At 36.4% G+C, this 20860-nt stretch overlaps 1 protein-coding gene across 18 annotated transcripts in view; it reads left to right on the top strand.

The window, feature by feature from the left end:
* ERC1 (ELKS/RAB6-interacting/CAST family member 1) overlaps positions 1-20860 on the top strand; it is a 536970-nt gene that overhangs the window by 75162 nt on the left and 440948 nt on the right. For all 18 annotated transcript variants that reach the window (XM_053920835.2, XM_053920834.2, XM_053920839.2 and 15 more), the window contains one exon: positions 16085-16501. In XM_053920835.2, coding sequence (XP_053776810.1) covers positions 16085-16501 — 417 coding nt within the window. The remainder of the gene's footprint in view (positions 1-16084; positions 16502-20860) is intronic.

Genomic DNA, 20860 nt, shown 5'->3' on the forward strand with positions numbered 1-20860 from the left:
ATTAAGATAGGGCTCTGCCAAGTAGCATCACAATTAACAGCTTTCTTTAAAAATACTCTGCCTTCATTCCTTAGTGATGGAATCGAATACACGATCATTTGGCTTTTTTTTTTTTAAAGCAACTTAATCCGTTTCCACTAAATGATCTTCCTAGGAAAATGGTTATATGATGAATGGAAAATATTTTATGATTAAAGGTTTTATAGATAGGAAAGTTCCATGCTAGATCTCTGACTCCTTTTATCATCTGTGCTATGTACCTTTGTCTGTATTAAATTGAAAAAGGTAAATTTAAATGACTGGTAAGGTTCAAGACAAACTGTACTACCCAGTAGTGCCATTTCTGTGTGACTGCACAGGGAGATGGATGTACATGTGTTTTTTATTGTATAATAGTGAAAAAGTGGAAAAACATCTAATTGCTCTTCAGTGGGTGAGTAGATAAATTGGTATTTACTTATGAAATGGAATATAAGTACACAATCCACTTCTCCAAAATACTCAGGGCAGATGTATTTTGGAATTGAGAATTTTTTTTTGCAGATTTTGTAAAGATAATTGAGTATACATACTGTACACTGTGTAACAGTTCCACTAAGATATGGGCAATACTCAGTAATTAAACATATTAATATATCTATAGTAAAACTTTGGAATCTTCATATTAAATTGGATAAGTAGATGCTAAATAGCCTCATAGCCACTGAGTCAAATTTTTCCATTAAATAGGTTAAGGAAAAATTAGTTTTTTGGATTCTAGAATTTGGATAAGATTTTGTGAACCTGTATTATGCAGTTCACAAAATGAATGAACTAGAACTACTTATATCATTGTGGATAAATCTCCAATACATTTTTTAAAACATTGAACTATAATTGACATGTAACACTATATTAATTATAGACACAAAACATAATAATTCCGTATTTGTATACATTACAAAATGATCACCACAATAAGTCTAGTTAACATCTTTCACCATACATAGGTACAAAAAGGCTTTATTCCCTCCTTGTGATGAGAATTTTTAAGATTCTCTTAGCAGTTTTCAAATATGAAATACAGGATTGTTTTATTCATTTATGTTTAAATTCTCATCTGAGTATATGTCATTGACTTTTAGAGAGAGAGGGAGGTTGTTGGGGGAGAGAAAGAGAAACATCATGTGAGAGAGGAGCATCGATAAGTTGACCCCTGTATGCACTAGTCTTGTGAAAAATGCCATTGGTATTTTGATAAGGATTTCATTAAATCTATAGATTTATTTTTGTAGTATGGTAGTTTTAACACTATTACCTCTTTTAATCCATGAAACATGGTATTTCATTTATTTGCATCTTCAATTTCTTTTTTCATTGTCTTACAGTTTTCTGAATACAGATCTTTTACCTCCTTGGTTAATTTTTTTTCTGGGTGTTTTAGTCTTTTTGATGCAATTATAAATGGGATTGTTTTCTTAATTTCTTTCTCTGATTGTTATTGATGTATAAAAATTCAACTGATTTCTGGATATTTGGTATCTTGCTACTTTACTGAATTCATTTATTCTTACAGTTTTTTTTTGCTGGACTATTTAGGGTTATCTGGATATATAGTATTATGTCATCTGCAAATAATGTCAATTTTACTTTTTCCTTTTCAATTCAGATGCCTTTTACTGATGGCTGTGTCTAGGACTTTCAATACTATATTGAATAATACTAGTGGGAATGGGCAACCTTGGCTTGTTCATGGTCTTAAAGAAAAAGCTAAAGAAGTTCGTCACCACTAAACCTTTATTATATGAAATGTTAAAGGGACTTACTTAAGAAAAAGAAGATCAAAACTATGAACAATAAAATGGCAATAAATACATATGTATCAACAGTTGAATCTGAAAAACAAACTAAGCAAACAAGAAGAACAGAGACAGAATCATGGATATGAAGAGCATTTTGGTGGTTGCCAGATGGGAGAGGGTGGGGGAGAATGGGTGAAGAGATGAGGGGAGTAAGAAGTACAAATAGGGAGAACCAAGATGGCGGCGTAGGTAGACACACTGCGCCTCCTCCCACAACCAGAACTGACAGAAAATCGAACAGCAAGGGGGACCAACACCAAGGAAATAGAAAATAAACATTCATCCAGACTGGTAGGAGGGGCGGAGACGGGCACCGGGGTGGAGAGGACTCGCGTGGCTGTGGCGGGACTGAGACTGGCGGAGTGTGGGACAAATGGCGCAGGCAGTCCGAGCACTAGCAGACCCTGCGGCCCCACATTTGCACAGATAAACCCAGAGGGCCGGACTCAGAGTGGCAGAGAGTGGGGCAGGCAGAGCAGCGAAGCAGACCGCGCAACCCAGGGCTCCAGCTCAGGGAAATAAAGCCTCAAACCTCTGATTGAAAACGCCCGTGGGGGTTGGGCGGCAGCAGGAGAGACTCACAGCCTCACAGGAGAGGTCGTTGGAGAGACCCACAGGGGCCTAGGGTGTGCACAGGCGCACTTACTCGGGAACCAGCACCAGAGTGGCCCAGTTTGATTGTGGGTATTGGAGTGAAAGATTGAAATCCGGAGGAGAGTGAGGCGGGCGCCATTGCTCCCTCTCGGCCCCTCCCCCACATACAGCGTCACAGCACAGCGACCAGCGTTACCCCGCCCCGATGAACACCTAAGGCTCTGCCCCTTAAAGTAACAGACACGCCAAGACAGACAAACAAAAAAAAAATGGCCCAAATGACAGAACACTTCAAAGCTCCAGAAAAAATACAACTAAGCGACGAAGAGATAGCCAACCTATCAGATGCACAGTTCAAAGCACTGGTTATCAATATGCTCACAGACTTGGTTGAATCTGTTCGAAAAACAGATGAAAAAATGAAGCCTATGCTAAGAGAAACAAAGGAAAATGTACAGGGAACCAATAGTGATGAGAAGGAAACTGGGACTCAAATCAATGGTATGGACCAGAAGGAAGAAACAAACATCCAACCAGAAAAGAATGAAGAAACCAGAAAAATCAAAAAAATGAGGAGAGGCTTAGGAACCTCCAGGACACCTTGAAACGTTCCAACATCCGAATTATAGGGGTGCCAGAAGGAGAAGAGGGAGAACAAAAAATTGAAAACTTATTTGAACAAATAGTGAAGGAGAACTTCCCCAGTCTGGCAAAGGAAATAGACTTCCAGGAAGTCCAGGAAGCTCAGAGAGTCCCAAAGAAGCTGGACCCAAGGAGGAATACACCAAAGCACATCATAATTACATTACCTAAGATTAAATGCAAGGACCTACATCCAAGATTACTGTATCCAGCAAAGCTATCACTTAGAATGGAAGGGAAGATAAAGTGCTTCTCAGATAAGGTCAAGTTAAAGGAGTTCATCATCACCAAGCCCTTATTATATGAAATGTTAAAGGGAGTTACCTAAGAAAAAGAAGATCAAAAATAACAGTAAAAATGACAGCAAACACAGTTATTAACGGCCACACATAAAACAAAAACGAGAGCAAACTAGGCAAACAACTAGAACATGAGGGTTGTCAATAGGGGAGTGGGAGGGGGAGAGAGGGGGGAAAGTACATAGAATAAGTAGCATAAATGAAAGGTAGAAAATAGACGGGGGGAGGGTAAGAATAGTATAGGAAATGTAGAAGCCAAAGAACTTATAAGTACGATCCATGGACATGAACTATAGGGGGGGAATGTGGGAGGGAGGGCGTGGGCAGGATGGAGTGGAGTGAAGGGGGAGAGGTGGGAAAACTGTAATAGCATTATCAATAAATATATTTAAAAAAAAAAAAAAGAAGTACAAATAGGTAGTTACAGAATAACCATGGGGATGTAAAGTACGGTATAAGAAATGGAGTAGCCAAAGAACTTTACGCATGACCCATGGACATGAACAGTATTGTGGGGATTGCCTGAGGGAGTGGAGGGGGGTCAAAGGGGGAAAATCAGGACAACTGTAATAGCACAATGTTGACAAACAATAAAATACCATAAAAAAAGAAAGAAAAGCTTTCTGCTTTTTACTGTTAACTATGATGTTAACTGTGAGTTTGTCATATATGGCTTTATGAAATTTTGTTCCCTTCACCATATTCACTTCTTTTCCTCCTTCTATTCTGAGAGTTTTTTAAAATCATAAATCCATGTTGAATTCTTTCAAGTGTGGCTTCTGCATCTATTGATATGAGCCTATGATTTTTATTCTCCTTTTGTGTATGTGTTTTATTACATAATGTTTTTGTAGCTATTGAACCAACCTAGCATCCCAGGAATAAATCCCACTTGTTCATGGTGAATGATTTTTTTTTTAAAATCCTCACCAAAGGATATGTTTGTTGATTTTAGAGAGAGAAGAAGGTGTATGTGTGGGGGAGTTGTGGAGGGAGGGAGGGAGAAGGAGGGAGGGAGGGAGACAGAGACAGAGACAGAGACAGGGAGAGAGATGAACAATGACGTGAGAGAGAAACCTCGATTGGTTGCCTTCCGTAGGTGCCCTGACTGGAGATTGAATCCGTAACTTTTTGGTGTACAGGATGATGCTTCAACCTACTGAGCCATCCAGCCAGGCAAATGATGTTTTCAATTTGTTGCTGAATTCGGTTTTCTAATGTTTTGTTGAAAATTTCTTTTCTATGTTTACCAGTGATTTTGGTTTATAACTTTCTTTTTTTTGGTAATGTCTTGGTTGTGTTTTGGTATCAGGGTAATGCTGGCTTTATGAATTTTGGAGTATGTTACCCTCTTCAATATTTTGAATAGTTTGAGAAGTATTGGTATTAATTCTTTTTGAGTGTTAGGGAAAATTCACCTGTGAAGCCATCCTGTCCAAGACTTGTTTTTTGGGAGGGTTTCGAATATTGGTTCTATTTCATTAGTAGTTTTTGGTCTATTTAAATTCTCTGTTTTTTCCTGATTCAGTCTTGGAAGATTGTATGTTTCTAAAAATTTATCCATTTTTTCCCTGGTTGTCCAAAATGTTGGAATGTAATTATTGCATGTAATGTATTTTAAAAATTGTTTGTGTTTCTGCGCTTTTGGTTTTCCCTTTCTCCTTCATTTCTGATTTTATTTATTTGTGTCCTTTGTTTTTTTCTTGATTAATCTGGTTAAAGTTTTATCAATTTTGTTTATCTTTCAAAGAACCAGCTCTTGGTTTCATTGGTCTCTTCTGTTGTTTTTTTAGACTCTAGTGTGTTTATTTGCACTCTAATGCTTATTATTTTTTCCCTTCTACTCATGTTAAGATTTTGTTCTTTTTCTAGTCAGTTGCAAGGTTTGATTGTGTATTTGAGATTTTTCTTGTTTCATGAGTTTGTCCTGAATTTTCCTCCTAGAACTGCTTTGGCTATGTCCCATAGTTTTTGGGTCATTGTGTTTTCATTTTTATTTGTCCCAAGGTACCTTTTAATTTTTTTTCTCATTGTTAATCCATTCATTGTTTAGTAACATGCTATTTAGCTTCCATATTTGTGTGTGTTTTTCAGTTATCTTGTAATTAATTTCTAGTTTTTTACCATTGGTTTTGGAGAAGTTGCTTGATATAACTTCATACTTCTTAAATTTATTGAGACTTTGTGGCCTAACATGTGGTTTATCTTATAAAATGTACCATGTGTACTTGAGAAGAATATATATTTTTCTGCTTTTGTGTGAAATGTCCTAAAAATATCAATTGAGTTCATCTGGCCCAGTGTCTCATTGAAGGCCACTGTTTCCTTGTTTTTTTTTCTGTCTGGATGGTTTATTCATTAGTTTTCAGCAGGGTGTTAAAGTCCCTTATTGTTCTGTCCCTTAATGTTTGTCAGTATTTGCTTTTCATTTTTAGGTGCTTCTACATTAGGTGTGTAGATGTTTGCAAGGGTTATATTTTCTTGTTAGTTTGATTCCTTTCATTATGAAATGTGCTTTTTGTTTCTTTTTATAGCTTTTGTTTTAAAGTCTTTGTCTTATACTTTATGTAACTATTGATTCCTCAGCCTTTTTTTTTTTCATTTCCATTTCCATGAAATGTCTTTTTTCCATCCCTACTTTGAGATTGTGTCAGTTTTGAGCTGCAGTAGGTCTCTGGCAGGCAGCATGTATATGGATCTTGTTTTCTTTCCATTTGTCTACTGTATGTCTTTGATTTGGAGCATTTCGTCCATTTACATTCATTGTAATTACTGATAGGTAGGTAGTCATTGACATTTTATTTTTTTGTGATTGTTTTTATAGTTCTGTGTTCCTTGTTTAAATTCTTTTGCCCTTTTCTCTTGTATGTTGGTGACTTTTTATACTTTTGTGTTTGGATTTCTTTCTCTTTATTACTTGTTGCTTGGATTTCTTTCTCTTTATTTCTTGTATATCTCTGATAGATTTTTTGGTTTGTGGTTACCATGTGTTTCATATATACCAAGCTGTGTTTATGGCAGTCTGTTTTAAGTTGGTGGTCACTTAAGTTCAACACTTACTTAACTCACTACAGTTTTTACTCACTCCTTGCATGTTTATGTTTTTGTCTCTTTTTACTTCTTTTGTGTGTTTGTTTGTATTTCTTACTTTATTGTTGTAATTACACATGATCCTCCTACTTTTGCATTTTAACTTTTGTACTAGCAATATAGTTGGTTGACCCACTACTTTTACTAAGTGTTTGCCTTGGTTAGTGAGAATCCTTTTTTTCCTATATTTTTCAAGTCATATTTTTGACCTTTTCTTCTTAAAGAATTGTTTTTAACATTTAAAAAAATATTGGTTTAGTGGTGATGAACTTGATTAGCTTTATTTTTGCTAGCCTTGCTGGGTAAAGCACTCTTGTTTTTAAGTCTTTGCTTTTCATCACTTTGAGTATTTCATGCTAATCTCTTCTAGCCTGCAAAGTTTGAGACATCAACTGATAGTCTTTTTGGAGCTTCCCTGTATGTAACCCAACTGCTTTTCTCTTGCTGCTTTTTCTCTCTCTGTCTCTAACCTTTGGCGTTTTAATTAAAATGTGTCTTAGTTGGGGCCTCTTTTCTGTGCTTCCTGGACTTGTACATTTCCTGTGCCAGTTTAGTGAATTTTTCAGTCATTATGTCTTCAAATAGTTTTTCAGTTCCTTGCTATCTCTCTCTCTCCTTGTTCTGCTATCTTTATAATGCGAATATTGCTTTGTTTAATATCATCTTAGGGGTCTGTTAAACTATACTCATTTTTAGAATTTTTCTTTTTTACTGTTTCAGTTGGTGGTTTTTTACAACCTTGTCTTCCAAATTTCTGATTCGATGCTCTGCTTCATCTAATGTGCCCTTTATTCCTTCGTGTGTATTTTCCTTTTCAGATACTGTTTTCTTCATTCTGACTGGTTCTTTTTTTATGATTTCTTTGTACTTTTACATGTTTATTGTTTGTTGAAGTTCTTACTGAGTTCATCTACTTTTTCATTAGTTCATTAAGCATTCTTATAGCCATTCTTTTGAACTCTGTATCTGGTAGATTGCTTGCCTCCATTTCGTTTAGTTCTTTTTCTAGAGTTTTGTCCAGTTCTTTCATTTGGGATATTTCTTTCTCATTTTTCTCACTCCCTGTTTTTGTTTTTATTTATTTGGTAGAGCTTCTGTCTCTTGTTCTTGGCAGAGGTGCTGGATGTATAAGGTGTCCTGTGGGGGCAAGTGTTGCATTATCCCTCGTCACCTAAGTTGGGCCCTTCATGGGATTTCCTCTTGTGGGTCAAGTGTGCCCTCCTGTTGTAGTTGAGCCTCGATCACTCTTGGCGCATCCGTGGGTGTGTTGACCCTCAAACTAACTGGCTATGGGGGCTGGTCATGACTCTAACAGACAAGCTATTGTTTGGGGCCTGATCCCTCAGAGTGGGAGTCACTGTAGTGGGACTAGCCAAGTTCATACTTTGGAAGCATTGTTTGTGGAACTGATCGTGTGGTTCTCGGGTGTGGTCTGAAACTGGCCACTGTGTGTTGCTTCTAGAGACTTTTGGGAGGTGGTTTGGTGCAGGCCCAGGTTAGGTACTGCTTGTACCTGGCTTGGGGCCTCTTGGTAGGAGCTACAGAGTGATGGGGGTAGATTACCACTTGTGCTGCGTTTGAGGCACCTGGGAGAGGCTATGTCGTGAACAGAGGCTGGATGCCACTTTCTGTGGAATTGGCCTAGGTGGGTACCACAATCTGAGCTGAGGCCAGGTCTCCGTTGTGTACCGGGATTGTGGCTGCTTAGTTGAAACTATATTTAAGCCCAAGATGGCTGCTGATTATGCCAGAATTGGTGCTACCTGAAGGGAGTTACAGTGTAAGTTTAGACTGGTTGCCCTTTCTGTTCTGCCTGGGGGTGCTTGTTAAGAGCTATAAGGCATTGCTGAGGCTGCCTACTGCTTGTTTAGGGCTCGTGCACCTTTGAGACATTTTTGGAAAGGTGTGAAGTATAATATAAAGCAGGTCGCTCCTGTGGAGGAGCCTAGAGGGTCACGCTCAGTGGATGAGTTGGTTGGGTTGGGATCTCAGGAATTACCGTGGGGGAATGGAGGGCAGGGTGGGCGGGGTGTAAATGGTATTAGCCAGGATAATGGAGAACACAGATTTGGTGCTTGCCTGTGCTGCGTCAGCTGGTAGGACGGTAGCTCCACAAAGGAATAGTGGTACCTGCCAGCATTTCCTTCCCCAGAGAAAGTTGTTCCAACCCCTGCCCCTCTGGTCCTTGTCCTAAAGTTAATCAATTTAGTTCCTCCTCATGTGTTCCTGGTGTTTCCTGAGCTGCTGCCCCCACACTGGAGCTCAGAGCAAGTGAGCTTCTGAGCCGGTAAGTCTGTACATGGGGTTTTAAAAGAGATTTGCCTCAGCCTCCAGCTGCTCCCTTTCCTTCATGGACACAATCCATGCTGGTTTTCCCAGCCAGCCAGCCAGATGTTATGGGAACTTCTCTTCCTGGCACTGATAACTAAGGTTGGGGAGTCCAGTGTTGGGCGGGGGGCTAGGCCCCTTGCTCTTCATGGGGAACCTCTGCAGCCGAGATATCCCTGTGATTCCTAATGACCTCGCAGTAGGTGGGGGACCTGCCCATTAGGCATCTTTGCCCCTCCTACCAGTTTCATTGTGGCTTCTTTACATCCTTAGTTATTTAGGTGTTCCGTTCAGCTAGTCTTCAGCTGGTTCTCAAGAGTGGCGGTTCTGCAATTGAGTTGTAATTTTGATGTGGTCAAGTAAGTAGGTGAGCACAGCATTACCTATCCTGCCACCTTGACTGGGAGCCTCTACATTTTATTTTTATAGCAAAGTACATTACTAAAAATATGTCTTGAACAAAGATGTGAATGATTTTGATCTGTTAATTCTGGTTTACTGATGTTTGTACAATACACGTTTTATGCTGTTTTCTCCCTCAGAGCTATTTATGCAAATAATTTTGTTGGACTTCATCTTAATTTAAAAAATTTTTTGGTAATAGTGTATGTGAAAACATCTTAAATAATAGCTCTGTACATGAATGCTTCTCTATAAGACTGTCAGGCCATGATCTTGTACTTTTCTCAGTATCAGACTTTCTTGCTTCTGTTTCTCTGGAGGAAAGGAGGGGGGGAAAAGAAATTCTATAGCTTCTGATAAGCTCTAGGTACACAGTGAGTTCAGTGCTTTACACAGACATTAACCCCGTCAGCGGGCCTTACATGGTGAGCTGCAGCTGATGTAGCAGGGACCACCTTCACATAGCCAAGCTTCTGGCCTCCAACATGTGTGTCCATTCAGCCGAATTCACTCCCAATAATGGCATTGCCAATATTAGCTGTTAACTCTTTCATAGCTGATTGGTTTCACCTACCTCTTTTTTCTTTTCTTTTTTTTTTAAATCCTCACCTAAGGACATTCTTATTGATTTTAGAGAGAGGTAAAGGGATGGAGGGAAAGGGAGGGAGAGAGAGAGAGAGAGAGAGAAGGGAAGAGAAGCATTGATGTGAGAAAGAAACATTGATCAGTTGTTTCTTGTACGCACCCCGACCAGGGACTGAACCTGCCACCTGGGTATGTGCTCTGACTGGGAATTGAACCTGCGACCCTTCAGTTTAGGGGACAGTGCTCCAACCAACTAAATCACACTGGCCAGGGCAACTTCTCTTTTCTTTACCCTCTTTCTTGTTGTTGAGTCATTTACCTGTATTTCAGTGACTAAATTTGGGAATTTGGTTAATCTCATTTACCTTTGTCGCAGGTGTTTGAAGCTTTTAGGTTGTACAGAATTAGGAAAAAGTGAGCTTGATACTTAAAATGCTGCTGGAATGAGCAGTCTTTTTACGGTTCATTGCAGTTCTGCAGTTGCTTTGTTACTGCCGAGCATTCTCAAGTTTTAAACATTGTAGAAATGGTTGTTACAGGATCCCTTTACTAGTCAATTTTATTTTTAAGATGTTTAAAAAACTTATTCTGATGTTATTTTTAGTGGAATGAATCTGTTCAATCTTGGCCTTGTCTAGTGTCTACTATTTGTAGACACTAGATACTATTGTCTACTTGACATTGTCTGCTATTGTAATTTCTCACTGGGATACTATCTTTTCTTTCTTCTGTACTTTTCTTTCTCTACCAATTCTTCCTTGCTCTTTCTTTCAGTTTGGGGAATCAGACAGGCTTTCTAGAGGAAATAATGCGTGATCTAAGAATGAAAGCACAAACCCTGGCTGGTGTGGCTCAGTGGATTGAGTGCCAGCCTGCGGACTGAAAGGTCACTGGTTCAGTTCCCAGTCAGGGCGCATGCCTGGGTTGCAGAGCGGGTCCCCAGTGGGGGTATGTGAGAAGCAACCAACCAATCTATGTATCTCTCTCACATCGATGTTTATGTACTTTTCATTCTCCCTTCCCTTCCTGCCTCTCTCAAATAAGTAAAATCTTGAAAGAAAAAAAAAGAATGAAAGGACAAGGAGGATTTAGCTAGGCATGAAAGAAAGAGAGGGAGAAGGCAGAAGAGATTGCATAGGAAGAGGTTGAGGGGTAAATCAATAGTATGGAATTTGGGTAACTAAAAGCTTAGGATTTTTAGAACTTGTATTAAAAGCAGCTTATTGTTACTTGAGTTGTTGATTATTTTGATGAGCCCAGGTAGACTGTATTATAACCTTAGGATTGCCCCATTTTTATAGGTGTTTTTTTTTTTTTAGTTCTTTAACTTCCATTCTGGGTTGGGCTAGCCTAATGATAGAAATTCCCATTTTTCTTGGGTTCAATAGCAGAGAGTAGCTGCTAGAATTCTAGTGCAATTTCTTGTGTTCATTTTCTTGACTCCAGTGTCTTTTTTGTTCCCAGAGGAGAATAAGAGTAAAGTTCTGGTGTGATTGTTTCTTGCATTGTAGTGTGTGTCTCTTGCTGTTGTTTAAATTTGTCTGATGACTTGGTTTGGGCATAATATTTGAGGGTTTACAGTGTGCTTTGCTATATAGAAAATTAATCTGTGTCATCAACTGAAAGACAACAAGACTAGTGATCAGAAGAAAGGAATTGCCTTAGGGACTCTTCCTCTGTCTCAGCCTCTGGGGTTCAGACTCATTACATTACTTACCAAGTTTCTTTTAAAATGATAGAAATTAGAACACTTTCTTTTCATAGTAAACATTCATGAGTCCAGCTCATAGGTTTTAAACTTTATTTGAATATATTTCATGTATAATAAATGCTTAGTATATGTCACATTTCTCTTTTTGAATATTGCTCTTAATTTAAAATTTATAATAGGGCATAATGCAGGTGTGTATGTGTATAATTGTTGCGTTTTACCAATTTGTAAGCTTTATTTTTAGATAGGAGCTCTGTCTTATTATTATTTTTTAAATATTTTATTTATTTATTTTGAGAGAGAGGAAGGGAGGGAGAAAGTGAGGGAGAGAAACACCAGATTCTCCCACGCTCCAACTGGGGGCCTGGCCTGCAACCCAGGCATGTGCCCTGACTGGGAATCGAACCTGCGACTTTTCATTTTGCAGGCTGACAGTCCACTCAGCCACACCAGCTAGGGCTGTCCTATTCTTTTTGTGTAGTACTAAAAGTATGAAAGATTCTTGATGATTGTTAATTGCCTGAAAATGCCTCTGTTTACTTTAGATCAAACATAAATAAACTCAGAGTTTCTAATTAACATTTGTATTATGTATTTTGGCCAGGTTAAATTTAAGATGGAATTAATTGTGTTAGCTGGTAAAGAAGTAATTGTTATAGAATAGAGTAATTCACTGTATTAGAAGGGAAAAACTTTCTTCTTTTATAGGGATTTGGCTTATAGCTATTATCCAGTAGCCATTTACTTTCAAAATAATTTCTCAAAATCTGTTTTTTGTCAGTCTTTCATCAAAAATTTGAATACTAACTATATCAAGCACTGTGCTGTTCCTCAGAGTAAAAAGATTACATTCCTAAGTTTTAGAAAGATTTTATTGAAGATACATACAAAGATGTAAATTGCATATTAGTCTGGTAAGTGCTATTCTTAGACATACATTACTGTTTCAGCACAGAGTAGAGCATCAGATCATCCGTGGAAGTTGGAAGCTTGACTCAGATGACTTTAGTAGGAATTACTATGAGCTCTTTTGCATCTTGAATTAATAAAGTGTATATGTATATATATGTTTCAGAAAAAAGTTATCCTTAAGTTAACACAGTCATCTTTACAAATCATGCATTTGCACAGATCATGCACATCTCTGTGATATATTGTTTGTAATGATGACCAGTTTTATGTATCTATGGCATTCTTTTTCTCTAACTAAAACTTTTAGAACTCAGGATAAATTGGATCAAAACATTCTTTTGTTCCAAGGAACTAATACTAGTTTATTTGTCAAAAGTTCTGCTTCATAAGAGCCTCTGATATTTATTTAAAATATATGAAGTGTTCTTGTGATCTTGTATTTATAGATGCACTGTTTTTCAAATAAAAGTCATAGTTCCTATCAAAGATTTAAGAATGTTCAGTACTGTTGTTCACAATATTTCATTAAGCTATAGTTTGGTGTAATAATTACACAATTCTTGGAGTAAATTTTAAACACTTCCATTCTTTCCAGATCGAGCTGAGTGTTGAGTAGAAAGTTGACTAGTGTGTGTCAGTGTAAGTTTTAAAATGTGAGAAACATGCGATAATTTTGGAGAGTGTCAAGAGCAGAATTCCCAAATAGAAATTCTCCTAATATCTTACAGCTGAAATCTTTCCACTAAATTCAATACATGTTTTTTTGTTAATCATTGTAAATGTCTATGAGATGTGCAGATGTGCTCATTTTGTCTTCTCTTTGAACATGCTAGAGAAAGAATAGTATGGCTCCTATCCTCCTTCTTTCTTCTCCCAAGGATTTGGCAGTACTTTTATAAAGTAAATCTAGTTTGAATGTAGCCTAGGGCAGGAATCTTTTTTCCTAGTAGTTGCTGTGTAGCCTTCTTAGGGTACCAGTTAACATCGTTTTAATTCTATACCATAGTAAAATGGGAGAGTGGATCTGAATAAGTTAGACACTTTGGGAGTTGCATTTTTTTTAAAAGGTTTTATTTATTTATTTTTAGAGAGAGGGGAAGGGAGGGAGAAAGAGAGGGAAACATTAATGTGTGGTTGCCTCTCATGCGCCCCCTACTGGGGATCTGGCCTACAACCCAGACATGTACCCTGATTGGGAATCAAACTGTCAACCCTTTGGTTTGCAGGCCAGCACTCAATCCACCGAGCCACACCAGCCAGGGCAGTAGTTGCATTTTTTCTTCACCAAAAAGGTAATTGCCCTAGTAGATTTAGTCATAAATGCTTTAAGTGTATGTGAGACTGTTAGCTGTTGCTGACAATGATTTATCCTGACTTGAATGAAGTGGTGATGAATATCCAAAAAAAGAGGACTAGTTGTACCTAGAAATCAGTTTCACTGTTGAATTTAACTTCTGATATTTTCCTTTGGGATAAATTAATTTCAGGATTTATCTGGATTTTTTGAAATCCAAAGGCAAAGAAGGAAATTAGGGTTGATTATAGGTTTCAGAGAATTAGCATTTTGCCATGTCATTTTATTAAGGATTTTGAACTGCCAGCAGCTGTTAAGAATCTTTCAAATATGATGCTTATAGTTAAATGCATTTTAAAAATCATAATTTAAAAAAATTATCAATTTTAATTCATGAATTAATTTTATTTTAAATTTACTCTTGATGAGAAAAAGCAGTGCTTTTCAAGAGTTTGAAGATTATCAGAATTGAAAGTTTACTACTTGCAAAAATCAAAACCAGAAACTATGAAAGAAAAGGTTAATAATGTTGCATTAATTTTTTTTCTATTTAAAAGCTACCATAAACTATGCTAAAAGAAAAATGACAGACTTGGAAATATATTTGTAACATACACAGCAGGCAAAATGTTATGTAAGCTCTTAAAATGGATTAGGAAAATGGTTAAATGTCCCAATAACAAAATGGGCAAAGAATAAGAACAACTAAGTCACAAAGGAAGGGATACAAGGTACTAGTAGATGTGAGTAAATACTCAGCCTTACTTACAATCTAAGAAATGTCAGAAAGTGAAGGAAAGCAAGAAAGAAAAGAAAGAAAATACCCAAAGTTGTCAAAGGAATAGAGAAATGGCCACTCCCAGACATTGTTTGGTGCTAGTAAATCTGTACAGACCCCCTTTTGGTATAATTTGTAGTATGTATCAAAATTATAGCTGCATACCCTGCAATCCAGTGGTTCTACCTATGAAAATTGATTCATAATTACGAGATTCATAACTATGACATTATTTAATAATTATATGGAATTCTGTGGAGGCATTTTATCCCACTTTTTGGTTGTAAAATACACCTTACATTTACATATCATCTTCAGTTTCTCATCTTAAACATCTTTCAAGCATACAGTTAGCTCGGTGGCATAAAGTCTATTCACATTTTTGTGCAACCATCACCACCATCCAACTCTTAGGACGCTTTTTATCCTGTAAAACTGAATCTCTATACAAATTAAACAATAACTTCTCCATTTGCAGCCCTTGGCCGCCACTGTCCTACTTTCTGTCTCTATAAACTTGACTGTTGTAGATAATTCGTATAAGAGGAACCATATTTGTCTTTTGTGACTGGCTTATTTCATTTAGTATATCCTTAAGGTTCATCCATGTTGCAGCATGTGTCAGAATTTCATTCCTTTTTAAGGAAGATTAGGAGGAGGAAAGATAGGAAGTGACTGCTAATGGATACTGAATTTCTCTTAGGAGTGATGAAAAGTGTTCTGGAATTAAACAGTAGGGATTGATGTACAACTTTTAATATGCTGAAAACCTCAGGTGAAAAAACAGGTCAACTGTATGGCATATGAATTATATCTCAATAAAGTTGTCTTTAAAAAATTTCAACGTCAGTCATATCTCAGTTAAAAAATTTCAAGAGGAATAGAATACATGTAATATAGTCTTCTTAAAATTCGTCCTCCAACCATTCCAGTTTTTTTTAACAAAATAATCATTAATTATAATTATTTCTTATATAAGTTTCTAGAAATATTTTTATTTATTATGATAGAGCTTAGATTCAAAACACCTTATAAATTATTTATATCCCTGTAAGCCTAGTGTCATCATAAATAAAATTGAAATAATAGTATATGTCTCATAATGAGGATTAAAGGAATTAACACATAAAAAGTGCTTGGCACAATCTGGCATGTAGAAACTACTCATTACATGCTAGTAGTTATTATTTAAGGTGTAAATTTATTGGTAAATTATTAAAAGTCATTTTGTTTTTTGATAAAATTTTTGTGTGTGATGTTTTTGTATTCCTGTGGATTTGCCATGTCTTTTCTCTCCCCTCCCCTCAGTTCTGTGTATTAATGCCTATTATTTTTTGACCAGTGTATTTTGTCATGGCTTATGCAAAGTGAGGAGCTGACATACTTGTTTCCTTTTGGGGATAAACACAAATTAAATTACTGATATTTTACAGATTATCTCAATCATTTTTTAAAAGACAGTGTGAAACAGAATAACGTGAATCCTGATTGGCTAAATTCAGGGTTCTGAGAACCCTGGTGGTTACTTTTGGGCTCCCTGATGTGCTCTGTTTTTGATGCTTGAGGGGGAAAGCTAATTTGGGATTTTCTTTTTTGTCTTGGTTCTAGCACATGCAAATGACAATCCAGGCTCTCCAGGATGAATTACGGATCCAAAGGGACCTGAACCAGCTGTTTCAGCAAGATAGTAGCAGTAGGACTGGGGAACCTTGTGTGGCAGAGCTGACCGAAGAGAACTTCCAGAGGCTACATGTTGAACATGAAAGACAGGCCAAAGAGCTGTTCCTTCTTCGAAAGACTCTGGAGGAGATGGAACTGCGTATTGAGACTCAGAAGCAAACCCTGAATGCTCGGGATGAATCTATCAAGAAACTTCTGGAGATGCTGCAGAGCAAAGGACTTTCTGCTAAGGCTACTGAGGAAGACCATGAGCGAACAAGACGACTGGCAGAGGCAGAGATGCATGTCCACCACCTAGAAAGCCTTTTGGAGCAGAAGGAAAAAGAGAACAGTATGTTGAGGGAGGTGAGTGACCATTTTTTTTCAGTTGTTACAACTTACTTTTTATCTGTGATTAGTCAGCATTTTGGCCTAGATAGATTTATATGCTTTACGGAGCTAGTAGTGGAAGGGACTTTTTTCTTTGGTATGCACAAGTGCTTCTCTGGTTTCTGTTCTGATTTGCCCTCGTGTATGAGATGACATTGACTGGTATATGTATACTGGCTTCATGGCTTTCTGGGTCTTTTTTTTCCTTTCTGGTTTCTATAGACTCATTTTGTTGCTAGAGGGGCACAGAAGTTTCTTTACTTGTTACTCATCTTTTGATGTGTTCAGAGATGCACACAAGAAAAACAGAATCAGAGTAGCTAACTATTGCTCAATTTTGAAATATTAATAAGAGAAAGTAAGTGTTAACTTCAGTTTAGGTGTGTTTATAAAGCCCTTGGCAGCAGTAATGAATGCTTGCCTTGTGGTTTCATGGAAGTTGCCTTGCTGCAAAATATATATGATAAAAATTACTTGCTGCCATAGAGTACAGTGACAAAGAATGCTATCTAGGCACAGTGTCACTTGTTTTTTAGAGAATAAACTCAGACTTCAGCTGACTATTGTGATTGTTGGTAATTTTTCACTTTTCTAGATAATGCTTCATTTTTAAAAAGCATAAATGAAGAATTCACCTAACATTGAATTTAAAAAGTTGATAGCTATAATTCTCTGTATGTGGTCAGAGACTTCAGGTAACTTGCAGATTTGGATAGGGAAGAAAACAACTTAGAACTGTATTAGTCCAGTGTGAGTGATTCCTTTTTAAATGAAATTTGAGGAAGGAGGTTGAAAAAAGGGAGTATTTCCCAAACAGCAAAATAGCAACTTTAAAATAATACTTCTAAATTTACAGTTTGTTCCATAATTTCTCCTTTTGCAAAAAAAGTCTGAAATATTTACTGTGAAAACATTTTTATTTTTGAAGGACAAATTCACTGTTTCTTCAAAACAATTTTTTTACACAGTAAATCCATTGTAGTTTACTATAGTAAAATTAGAAAATAGATGAGCAAAAACTTAAACCAAGGTATTATTACCTACTGATAACTGTCAGTTTTTATTTTGTGTATATTTCCAGTCATTTTTATTGTGTATGTATTCTTTCATTAATTCTATATTTCTTTTCCTTAAAAAGATTGAAAACTGTTTATCAGTATTATCAATATAACTTTGTGTGATGATAGAAATGTGTATCGGCTCTGCCACTACAGTAGACGGCAGCCACTAGCCACGTGTAACTGTTTAGCAGTTAAAATGTGGCTGGTGTGACTGAGGAACTGACTTTTCAATTTATTTAAATGTAAGTAATTTAACACTAAATTTAATTAGTCAAATTTAAGTATTTACATGCTGTTAGTGGCTACTGTGTTAGTGCAGCTATGCATAATGTAATGTTACCTGCTCTTCTTGATAATTTATCTTAACTGTCTGTCTTCCTTTGTCATTACATTAGAGTTTTATAAATTCAAATGCATGTATAATGTTCCAGTGCATTTATTTGAGTATCTTACTGTTAAAAATTTAGATCACTGTTAATTTTGCAGCATTATAAAATAGTGCTGCACTGATCCCTGTACATCATTTTTTAGGGTAAATTCCTGTAAATAAATTTGCTCAAAGAGTGTATGTATTTTCGAAACTTTGAATAATCTTGTCTTTTAGAGTGATGGACCAGTTCCTTCTCCCAAGCATGTACTATACTGTTATGATTAATCTTTAGCAATGTATATGTTATTCTCTTCAAATTACCACATCATTCTGTTTTAGAAAATTTTCTGTGAACTTCTGTGTTGTAGGCACATTCTGAGTTTCTTTCAGTTTACTTTAAAAACTTTATATTTTAATGAGATAACTCAGAGTCTGGTCGTAGAACATTGTTAGAGAAATTATAATCATCTTGAACAGCATGCAACATGAAAACTATAGCAGCATCATAATGGACTTTGAGGTTACGTTTTTACTGCCTCTCTTCTGAATATTTCAACCTGTGCCCATTATTTCTGAATTTTGGGGTTAATAAATAGTGAATAGTTAAGTATTGTGAAAAGCCAGTGTATTTTTCTGGCAGGGAATGATCAGTAATGTGGTAAATTTGTAAGAGTGATAGAAAAGCCATAAATTTAAGACTAATTTTCAAACAACAAGCTCTATAAATATCAAGTCCCACTTATGTATGTCATGTGGAAAGAAATACAGGCCTTGTCAATCATACCAACACGCAATTCCAGTTGCCGTTAATACAACAGCATTGTCTTATAGGGAACAGTCATAGAAATTAAAATTATTTAAGAGCAAGTGGAGATTATTGCTTCAGAAACAAATGTTGGGAAAGTTTGTTCTCCTTTCTGTTTTTCCTATTACCTTTAAGATTTAGCTCAAATTTCAATTCTTTTGTGAAGTTTTTCTTGTGCAGCTTTGTATACATATATAGATGGAACCAATCTTGTTATAGTATATTTACATATATGTTTCTTCATTGTTCACATAATTTTGTTTGCATCAAAAGTTTCTGTTTTTTAATCTTTACATTGCCAGTGTCTAAAAATACACAGTGGGTACTCAAGAAATGTTAGTTGAATAAGTTGAAATATAGGCAAAGAAGTTTAAACCTGCAGGTTACAGAAAGGATAGCCTGTCCAGTTTTTTTCCCCCTGGATATTAAAACCTGATGAAAGATAGAAAACAAACTAAATCCCCAACCAGTTTTGCTTATGTGTTTAGATAGAGAAATTACAAATAAAATGTTAGCAGATGGAATCAGCATTATGATAAAATGGTACTACTCTGACCAAAAGGAGTTTATTCCAGGAATGCCAGAATGGCTCAATATATTACACACAATTATGAAAAGAGAACCTTGTGGCATTTGATGGCTGTCTGCAAGACATTAGACAAAAGTTGCAGACATTCTGATTGTAATCTAAACCAATGAACTAAAAATATGAACTAAATGATAGCTTTATAGCATTATCTAATAAATATAATAAATACATATTATAAACACATTTCAAACTAAGAACCAGCATCATACATACTGTAACATACTAGACATGCCTCTTAAAGTCAGGAAAAGGTCAAAGATGGTTGTACCCATCAGTATTTAACATTATTCTGGAAGTGTTAAGCAGTGCAGTTAGAATAAGGAAATGGAGTAAATATCAGTAATGGTAACAGAAAGGATAGGTCTAAATTTTCTTTGCAGTGTAGATAGGAACATTAAAGATGCCACTTTCCCCAAGTCTACAAATTCAGTGTAACCCCAGTGGGAGTATTCCTGAAACATGCCCAAGTGATGTTGCAGTTTCTCTGTAAGGACAGCAATGCGGGAACACTTGGTTAAGCAGATCATGATACTGTATATATATTTTAAACCCAAAGAAACTGGCACAGCGATAGATAGGTCAATGAAACACAACAGAATCCAGAAATAATATAGTTTTAAGTACATGATGAATGTTTTGGAATAATGGCCATCCATTTGGAAAACAGTTACATAGTTATAATAATTAAATTTATTTAGTTACAGTAAATTCCAGATGAAATAAAGAGCTACTTTTAAATAAAAGCAGTGGAAGAAAATGGAAGTAAAAAACTTTTAATATAATCTTGAGATAGGAAAGACTCTTTTATTGCCATAGCAAGAACCTTAAAGAATAAAATTTGTCTGTTAGAAAATACAATTAACAGGCCATGGCTGGTGTTACTCAGTGGATTGAGTGCCAGACTGCGCACCAAAGGGTCGCCAGTTCCACTCTCAGTCAAGGCACATGCCTGGGTTGTGGGCCAGGTCCCCAGGATGGGGTACATGAGAGGCAACCACACATTGATGTTTTTCTCCCTCTCTTTCTCCCTTTTCCCTCTGTCTAAAATAAATAAATAAAATCTTTAAAAAATAAAATACAGTTAACAAAATTTGAAATGATAATTTGAGGTAAAGCTTGGTAACAGGTGACTAGACTAATTAAAGGTCGTTTCCAAAACAGTAAGGTACCACAGGCACTTGGTAGCACCTTTCCTTTCTCATTTATTCAACAAATATCTGTTGAGCCTTTAATCTACAATATATTTAATCCTGGGATATGGACTGTGTATACATTTTTTTCATGCCAGAACACTTGGTCTCTGCCCTCCTAGAACTTAAAAAGTTTGATAGGAGACAGTAAACTGATAATCAAAAATTTGATGGGAGACAGTAAACTGATAATCATGAGATAAAATAAACAAATTGAGTAAAATCTAATTATTTTGGCGAAGGGGATTTCTGTAAACAGGGTAAGCATTTTTGGGGAGGTGTCCTTTAAGGGAGATCTGACAAAAGATGAGGAGACAGTC

Source organism: Desmodus rotundus, chromosome 3 (assembly GCF_022682495.2).
Source record: "Desmodus rotundus isolate HL8 chromosome 3, HLdesRot8A.1, whole genome shotgun sequence".
NCBI classification, from domain to species: Eukaryota; Metazoa; Chordata; class Mammalia; order Chiroptera; family Phyllostomidae; genus Desmodus; species Desmodus rotundus.